Source organism: Pterocles gutturalis, unplaced genomic scaffold, assembly GCF_000699245.1.
Source record: "Pterocles gutturalis isolate BGI_N339 unplaced genomic scaffold, ASM69924v1 scaffold957, whole genome shotgun sequence".
Lineage (NCBI taxonomy): Eukaryota > Metazoa > Chordata > Aves > Pterocliformes > Pteroclidae > Pterocles > Pterocles gutturalis.
In genome coordinates, this window is record NW_010114915.1 from 28,916 (window position 1) to 38,668 (window position 9,753).

At 35.0% G+C, this 9,753-nt stretch overlaps 1 protein-coding gene across 1 annotated transcript in view; it reads right to left on the reverse strand.

The window, feature by feature from the left end:
- BORA (bora, aurora kinase A activator) overlaps positions 1–9,242 on the reverse strand; it is a 14,692-nt gene extending 5,450 nt beyond the window's left edge. The window contains 6 exon segments of the mRNA XM_010074955.1: positions 1,087–1,143; positions 2,263–2,328; positions 2,984–3,065; positions 4,527–4,572; positions 7,991–8,097; positions 9,071–9,242. Coding sequence (XP_010073257.1) covers positions 1,087–1,143; positions 2,263–2,328; positions 2,984–3,065; positions 4,527–4,572; positions 7,991–8,097; positions 9,071–9,226 — 514 coding nt within the window. The 5' untranslated portion in view covers positions 9,227–9,242.
- Between the last annotated feature and the right edge of the window lie 511 nt (positions 9,243–9,753).

Genomic DNA, 9,753 nt, shown 5'->3' on the forward strand with positions numbered 1-9,753 from the left:
AAAAAAAAAAATATATATATATATATACTGGCTAGCATCTACTTACTTTCCTTTCCCAAAATTGTATTACTGTCCACATTTGAGTTGTGAAAAGGGGTTATTACACTACCCAAGCCAAACTAGGCTCTTTTTCAGGTCTCTCATATGCTTTGATGGTCATCGTGATACATCCAAAGGCAAACCAGATTCAACTTAAAGCAGGTAAGCAGTTTACAGCAGAAGAGCATAGAGTTGTTAACAAAGACCCATTAAAATATGCTGAGACTTAACAGATTATTTTAGTTTCTTACTCTTGCACTATTTTAATTGGATATTTCTTGTAGAAGAAATTTTTCATGAACTCACAAACTATGCATTGATGGAAGCATTTGTTAAGACAAAACACAAAAGCAATAGATATGGTTCTTCGTCATTTTGATGACCCACAATCAAGGTTCAATACTGGCATCACCGCATGCAGCCAAAAAACACTGAGCTGGCTATATCCACTAGTCCCATATTTGAAATGTTAAGAACAGGCCTTACCAGCCCCCTTCCCTGAGAAGCTGGCAACAACTGTTTGGTACAGCAATTATAATCAGACAGTTAATTTGGACTCTTGTCTCCCCATGCAGCAGTCATGGCTTTTTTTGCCACCACACGACTTTTAGTCACCACCATGGCTTCAGTTAAATTAAAGGCACAGAATTATAGCAGAGCTTTGTTCAAGGCAAGGTTGGACTATGAGCCCCATGGCCAGCAATCAGTGAGTCTAACAGCCCTGCTAAGTTAAATAACTGCTCTGTTTGGGGGAGGCAGGGGATGTCTTCTTCTGACTACCTTTCATGCACCCAGAATTGTTAATCAATTTCCAATTGTCCCCCATATCCCTCCTCTTTATCTTTACATCTACACTCAAATCATGTAATTTAAGTCAGATGTCCCATGCAATATGCAATAACTGTCTATTTAGAACACATACTTAAAACTTTCATTCATACATCAGGTTTTCAGGATTTCCTAAGACAAAAAAAACCCAGCAAATAATATAAACCCAAGTTTTATATTTAAACATTCATAATTAAATTTAGATATTACATGACTTACCTAGTATTTTCTCTAAATTAAAATCCACTGGCAAAGACAGCACTGTCTGACAAGCAGCTGCAATGAATAAAGCCAACAAAATTAGCTGCAGTGACCTTTTAATAAAACTGTAGAAACAAAAATTCACTTTCAAATTGCATTGCAATTGAGCTATTTAAGTTACAGTTGCAATAGGGAAAAGTGTTAATTAAAGCTAGGATTCTGATTTGCCAAAGTATAGTGTTTACATCAAACAGATCTAGGCACAAAGTGCATTTCACCCCTTGCTTCCCCTGCTCACTCAATCCCAATTTCCTCTGAAAGGAGATGAAAAAGGAAGAAAATTACTAGAATATTTAAGTCTTGTCTTCTTTTTGCTCTCCCATGGGAGAAATTGAGCCTGTAGCTACCTGCACAACTTATAAAGTTATTGTAATATTGTAGTAAAGGGTATAATATTGTGTTATTCATCACAGCACCATAACAGAAGACAAGTTACAAAAATACAATCTACATCTTTTTATACCTTTAATTTTTTCTTTTATTTTGTAGCATTTATTTGTAAATATATGGTTTGGCAGCACTATATGTAGCACACTCGGGCATGGAGATGAAAAAAAAAAAAAAAAAAAAAAAGGGTTATAAAATAAAAGCCTCCAGAAAGGCATTCTTAAATGAGAGAGGTCTCCAAAGAAAGGAAGGATTCAAAAGGAAATAGGAGAAAGATCATAAAAATGCCCTAGGGGAAAACACTACCTATTTATCTAAAATTAAATTGTTTAAAAGATGTCATAAGATTTCTGATATTTATTTGGCAGAGAAAATAATCAAGATTCTCTAACCCAAAACGATCCAACACATTAAAGGTTTCTTGAAGCTGTAATTTACTCATAAATCTGAGGCTTATCTTCACTTTTTAATTCATAACAAGTGCATATTGAGTTGGAAAAATCCACTCTACAATCTACACAGAGGACTTCAGTTTTTACTACTGAAAAAAATATGAAAGAATATAATAGAATTAAATTACTATGAGAAATGAGAAATTACTATGAGAAATCAAAATTAATGGTACTATACAAAATTATTTCTACTGGAATATTAACAAAAAAACATTTTGAAATTAAATAGCCATTAAAAAATGGGTTCTTTAGCTTCAGAGAAAGCCTGTCATTTCAGACATTGCCTTTTACCCACCATTGCTTTTCCCAGGCTGCAAAGCTAGCTGTCTTCCAATTGGAGAAATGTTATTTAGATCGATGGCTGTAAAACAGATAAGAACTTAAATTTAAGCATGCATTGTATATAGTTTTGAAATCTAGCAGCAGTAGTTAAAATCTTTAATACAACTAAACAGAATTTTTGCATCAAAGTTTGGAAGAGATTAGAAAGGAGTACTGAAGAAAGGTTACCCTTATAGCTGATTAAGAGAATTTCAGCACCTTTCTATTCAAAAAAGGTTAGTAAACTAGGATCAACTTTGCCCAACTCTTTCTCTCCTGCAGCCTCCTCTACATTACAGAGATTTTAAACAAACCAGTTTATTCTTAGCCAAACAGGCTGTGTTCAAGTAAAACACATTTCCAGAAAATCATAGAGTCTGGACTTGAGGACAAAGATGAAGAATCTACCATTCCACCCTTTTTATACAGCTAAGGAACACATTAGACCATTTTCTTTCACCACTCACTCACTTTCCCAGGTCTAGGATTGTGGCTTCTTTGTCCAAGAAGTGAGAGTTTACAATTGACAATTAAAAATACACTATCCACAAGCTGCATCTCCTTGATAAAATATTTTAAGAGTTTAGCCTCTTACAAATCTTGTAAAAATCCCCAGAGACTTATTGAAGAACTTCCCACTTGTTAATTTCTCCAAAAGCTAGATAATTTTGGGTGGACATGCAAAAGCAACTTACATTTAGTTGAATTAAGCTGAGAAACTTGCTTGCCTTCATGTTCAGTCCAAGGAGAAGGAACTATGAGTCTTTTTGTGAAAAACTAGAATTGAATAGAAAGCAACCATCTAATTGTTTTTAAAAATCGGAGATTTTCAACTTAGATTCAGATTATAGCCTGAACAAGAAAAATATAAGTCATATCTTTTGCTTCTCACAGAACAATATTTTAAGAATTTTAACTCTTCCCTCCCCCAAAACTATAAAGATTTGAAGGCCCCCATGTTCTTTGACACATACCACCTCAGATCTTTCAAGTATGCAGAGTGAAAACTGTACAGAAGTTTAATTTAACACTAATTACCCATTTAAAAATTTGAATTGTCTGTATCATACTTATTGCACAGTAGTTTAACATAATTTTTTTCAAATTTTCAGTTTGTTAAATTTTCTTATTTCACAGAAGTGCTAAAGAAACACAGCAGTAACAGTAAAAGAAGTGGACAACAAAGGCTTTTTGGCAATATTATTAGTGTATTGGTTAAACTAGTTAGCAGTGAAACATTTATGACTACTGGCACTTCAGTCTTTTTCTTTGAAGCAGAAACTATATCTGCCATCAGAGTTGCACTCTAGAACACCCTGATGGTGAACAGGTGACCACTATGACATAGCTTCATGAAATACATTGCAAACCCTGTTCTCACAATAAAAACAAAACTCAAAGCAAATGAAAAACAGCTTGAAACACCCAACTACTAAAGGCATAATTTTTATCAGAGACATATTTTCAAGCTGTTCAGCTCCATAATCCATTAGTTTATGCCTCACAAAGAAGAAATATTCTTTTTAATGCAGATTTAGAACAGAGTATCTTAGCTGCAGGTCAACTACATAGCACCTTTATGGAATCATAAACATATTTTTTGTTTATAGAGACAGAAACTGATAAGAGAATGATACAATATAAAAAGGTGAATGACACTAAAGACGACTTCCCTTTTATTTTTTTTTTCAAATTGAGATAACATTGAAGATTTCTATAGTGAAGACTTGAAACACTTTACTTTTCCTTCTCTGCTAGACAAATGGTTATTAAAAAATAGAATGAAAAATGGACCGAAAGAATAACAAGCTACCAGAAGAAAATCTTGCCTCCAACTAAGTAGACTTTGGAAGAAAAAAATAAAAAAAAATCTCCAAAGTTCTGATACATTTTAAAAAAATGCAATAAACACTAACCCAAAAGACTCAATCATTATTTTTAATGTTAAATTAACAACTTACAAGAGTTATCTCACAGCTACATTCCCACTAGCCAAGCAACACGAAAGGAACAAATTCTGCTGGTTTGACCTACAGGTGTGTGAAAGAAAATGGGAAGAAAAAGACCATGTGGATTCCAACTACAACTGCAAGGGATGAGGACACAAAATTACTTTCTTGCTGACCAGTAAAATATAATAGGCTTCTGGGTTTTGAAATGCTATAATAGACGTGGATCTTTTCTGTAGGTACACAGCTAAAACAAATCAATACCTGATAGCATAGAAAGCTTTATTACCTCCTCAATGGCTTTTTGCCTTCTGTCTTCTGTTTCCTTATCAATTCTAAGTAACAAATGAAAAACAACACAGTTATCAACACCATCACATACTTGGAAAAAAAAGTGCAGCCATGTAATCTTTTACAGATGCTTAAGAGAAACATTATAAATGAAATTGCACTAAGCCCTGAATCTTATGACATTTTTACTGTTATGCACAATAATCTCATACTATAAATACAGAAATATAAATGCCCTTCTCAGTTACTTCAGTTCATTTGAAAAAAGATCTGTACCATTTCTAAGGACAGATTTGCAAAACTTCTGTTTACTCATTGTATCAGCAAGTATTTTAATATGAACAAAAACACAATCATAATTGATCTTCCAAAATAATCCATTTAGTTATATTGAACTTGTCATTTGAATAAATTTTACTATTAAAGTTGCCATGAGATTAGGCTTATAAAGAATCTCACTATAAGATCAAGGAGAACAAAAAAAATGAGCCGTAAGAAACAAAAGGGTAACAGAAGATACTTGTAGAATGTTTGCATATTCAAATTCCTGACACAGCCCACTTTCTCAGTGCAGCGTTCTACCTTTCAAATAGCTGGTCTGCTGTATTTTCTTCAGTTCAGGATACAATATCATATTTCAGTTCGAATCAATTAGCACATTCCCTTATGCAGTTTTTAACCCAGGTTGTTTTTTGGTTTTTGTTTTTTAATATTGTAGTTACTTCAGCCATCTTCAAATGATGTGCAAGATTCTACATTTATACTTCCTTTAATGGTCACCTTCAAGTCTCACTTTCCGTTACTTCTATGTAGTTTATAAGCTTAAAAAAATTTACAATATTCAACATTGTCTTAGATGAATCACATAGTACTTTAATGCATAATTAGTATACCTGAATTGCCCTTGAATAATTTTAGAAATCAGTCAGATAATAGACATAATTAATTTCACACACGTAGATGTACCTATTCATACATAAACTTCCCCTCACAGCCCTCTTTCTTTGATTGTATCAGACTTTGAATAGATCTGCAGTACTTGGACATACCATCTTCAACTATGTCTGCCTAGATGATGCTAACGTGGCAGTTCTACAAAGACACTTGCACAAAATTAAGTGATTGTACAAAAAAAAAGAGCATACAATCATCATATATTTATGCATAGTGGATCATGAGTAATGACCATCTTTACAAGCCAGACTCCAAAGGAGAAACACAGGAACTGGGAAAACAGCTGCCACTAAAGGTGCTGGTTAGAGCAGAAGAGGATGTTTTTTCTTTAGTGCATAACTCCAGGAAAAATAAAGTGAAAACTTTGTATGTATTTAGCAAGAGTAAGAATAAGCCAGTCTTATACGCAGCTTCAAGCAACAGAGCACTTGCAACCGCGACACACAGTATGCAAGACACAGTACTGATTTTTTAAATACTTCACATATAATAATATGGCATCCAATTTACAAACATTAAGTTTCTACCAGTAGAAACAGAAAAAGGAAGAGCAGAGTGTCACATTAGCAAAATGCAGCTCTGGTCAATTACTGACAGACTTCCTATTTTTCATTAACACAGTCTGCCAGAAAGAAGTTCTAATCATTTTATAAGCAGTGCGATACATACACAGCATATAGATGATGCCCAGTTTACAGAAACAATAATACTGCACAAAACTCAGTCTACACAATACACAGTTAGACTTTGCAAAGTGCTCGTGAGCTTTTACACTATGCTGCTACCCAAACTGTTCTAACTACATAATGAAGAATTAATAGTTTGAAATATTTATACACCAAATTTCTTATGCTTGTGGGTCTTTTCAACTACTTGAGAAAATTACTTGTTAACAAGCATTATTAAAATGGACTATATACTTTGTGTAACATTATGCATGGGCTTCAAAAAACTCAATTCACTTATCAGGAACTTTTGACATCAAGAGCTGTATTTATGACACTTTAGTTTCTATAAAACAGTATATTCAAATGTAAGTTAACATCTGTTGCCATATAAAATCTTACATGCATGCACATACATATATATGCATTTAACCACATACAGTTTGCAGCCACTAGAAATAACCTCGGCCTGTGCTACACTGAAACAAGCAAGCATGGACACAGCAAATCAACACACAGACCAACTAGAGTCTTTCTAGTCATATCAGATGATTTTAAAAGAATAAACCACAGTGGGACAGACTGAAAGGACCCACTGAGACAACGCACGTTTATATCTATAGGCCATGCCACTAATCATCATTGGCATTGTCACCCAAGCCTTCTAAATTAAAGCTAGTTTGTGTGTGTCCTAATAGACTTCCAGAAACAATGTAATCAACTCCCTAAAAACATATGGCTTAAGGCTTTAAAACATATAAAAAGCATTAGAATCTGAAACCTACTGGCTGCTGGAGGAAGGCCAGGAAACAACAATATGTTAAGAAAAGTATTATCGACATGGTGATTCACAGATGCAGCTGAGAACTGTTACATTCTTTCTACATCTCTGCTGTAGCAAGAAATTAACATTCCTTCTTATACCTCTTCTTCAAAAAGAGAGATGTAGGTATAGCCAGACAGTATGAACAAGAGGTCTGACTCGCAATATTGGGAGGCCTCTTGCCCTAGCCAGCTCTCTATCTGTTACATTTCAGTAACAAGACTTCAAAGTCCTACAGGCATAAACAGGATAGAGGATTATTTGATTACTGTGATGCTTCATGCCATGAGGTACAATTCTTTGTGCAAGTTCATATCTGAGAAATGTATGGGAGTGCTTACAGGATTCACCACTTGTGGCATTCCCTTGACTACCTTCACTTGGCATGTGGTTCTGTAAGACTGTCCCTCAAGGCGAGCTGCGAATACTAAGCCTGTTTTACTCATTTGTTTTCCCCCTGGAAGTTATTTTCAGAGAAAGGAAAAAGCTGAGATCAAGATCTCCAAATTATTTCAAGTAACTAGCAATCTCCTTCTCCTCAAGGATGGCAGACTGATTGATCTTTCCCTCCTTCACATGAAGTCCAACCTATACCTTTCAAAAAGGGTACTGGCTTACCTAGCTAGCTTTCCCAGGTCTACCCTACTGCAGAAGTCCCAAAGACTAAAGAATACACTTCATAGGTCTCAGTATGGAACACTCTGTGAAAATTAAAGGAGCAGGAGACGTAGCTTGGTAACAACCATTGGCAAGCCATTTTCTTGCTTCTGTTCACTGCTTTTGTCTGGCTGTCTTCCAAACTGCAATCAGAGTGGGTCAGCAGCTCTTAACATTAAAAAAAAGCAAGACAGAGGCTGCCTCATCTAAATATTATATTCATATCAGGGACATATACAACATTCTACATTAAAAGATTTGAATAATAAGTCTTTAATGTTGTGTTGAAATTCCAATAAAGCAAAAGAACAGTGTTCTAGTATTCAAGCTAAGTTAACTACATAAAAACAGATGGTAAGTTACCTAGTATGACTCAAATACATTGCTTGGCGTCGAACATCTTCCGAGTCAATTTCCACAGGATTTATTAGAGCAAGCTGATCAATAGACCACCTAAATTTCCCTGGTGTCTAAAAAGAGAAATGGACATCTTAATGCTTGCTAGTCTAAAAAGATAAAACTACAGGACATATCTCAATGGAACAACACAAACATAACTTCCATATAGTTTTGGTCAAAGACAATCAAAAGAGTTTCTATTTAAGTCATCTACTTGAAAAAAAATAATTAGTAAGTCAATCAGTCTTCTTTTTCCTGGTAATGGTATTACAATGATTTACCAGGTAATATGAAGTGGAAGGTTATAGCTAATATTTACAAACCGAGATGTCAATTTCTTCTCAATTTCTGAGGACTAAAGATATAGAACTTGGGATAACATTTAGTTGCTTCTAGATTGCTGTAATCAAAATTACATTTCCATGAAAACCCAATGTCTGTATGTAACCCAAGTTATCCAAATAATAGAGCAGCTTTCCTTTCACCTCGCATTTCCAAGAAGACTTAGGAGTTGCATCCCCACAGGCATCACGCGAAGTCTCACTCATAACGTCACACACAGTTCACAACAAAACCCATTTCAGAAATAAAGCAGCTTCACCCCTTTATTTAACACTCAATTACAAAAATACTGTTCAAATATAAATTCAAAAAAATAGAAGTGCAATTAACTTTTAGTTGCCTACTTAGCATATAACTAGGAACTGGGTTTCTTCTACTTTAAGTAGGACAAGAGCACCACATCTAACAACTGTCCTTTACCTCCTTTCAACTGTTTTTGGCAGTTAGTGGGTATATGCTAATCTACTGATACACCTAATATCTAAATTAAAAAAAAAACAAAAGCAGGAAGGTAGGAGGACTAAGTGACAATGTTAGTATTAAAAGCAGAATACTCCTGTAATCAGAAGAAACAGTAAATGCCAGCAAAATTCTTTGGCTTAATATAGATGTTAAAGTATGCTAAATAAAATACACTTTTTAATGCATTCAAAATATTAGCACAACATCTGCATAATTACACAACTGAGGACTAGATCTTACAGATGAGGACTTTGTTGATTTAAAGACTGAAGGACTGGATACAATCTGCTCCTGAAGAGTATAATAATCACTGGGACTTTCAAAAGGATTCAGGACTGTGACTCGTCCTGGAGTTTCTGGTGTTATCTGCATTTTAGCTTCTTTTGTATCACCCATAACACTGAGCTATACCTAGAAAAGAGAGAAGAAGATGAAAGAAGGAGGGGAAAAAAGGGAATTATATTTTTGACTTTTTGGGGTCACCTTGAACGTTTCAGGAGATACCCAATCGCATTTAAAAGACTAAAAAAAACTAAGTTAGTTTTGGCTTGGACCTACCGACACGTTAAGTTGATATACAAGGTTGATACAAAGAACAACTAAAAATCAACATAACCTATGAAAACGAAACCAGAAAGGACATTGAAAGGTGATTTTTAAAAAGCCCAACAAGCAAACAAACCCAACAGAAAAAAAAGAAGAAAAAAAAAAAAAGAAGAAACAAACCGGCAATGAAACCAAATATATTCCTGGAGGACAGCTCACATACCAAACGGTGGCACTCAAGGGCTTCAGAAATAACGGTATTGCTGGGATGCGGGTGTCACAGGGACGGTCTCCCCGGGTGCCCCTCAGTGCCAGCCCTGCGCTACCCACGAGCTCAGCCCCCAGCCCCGAGGGGAACAGCGATCCACAACGGCGAG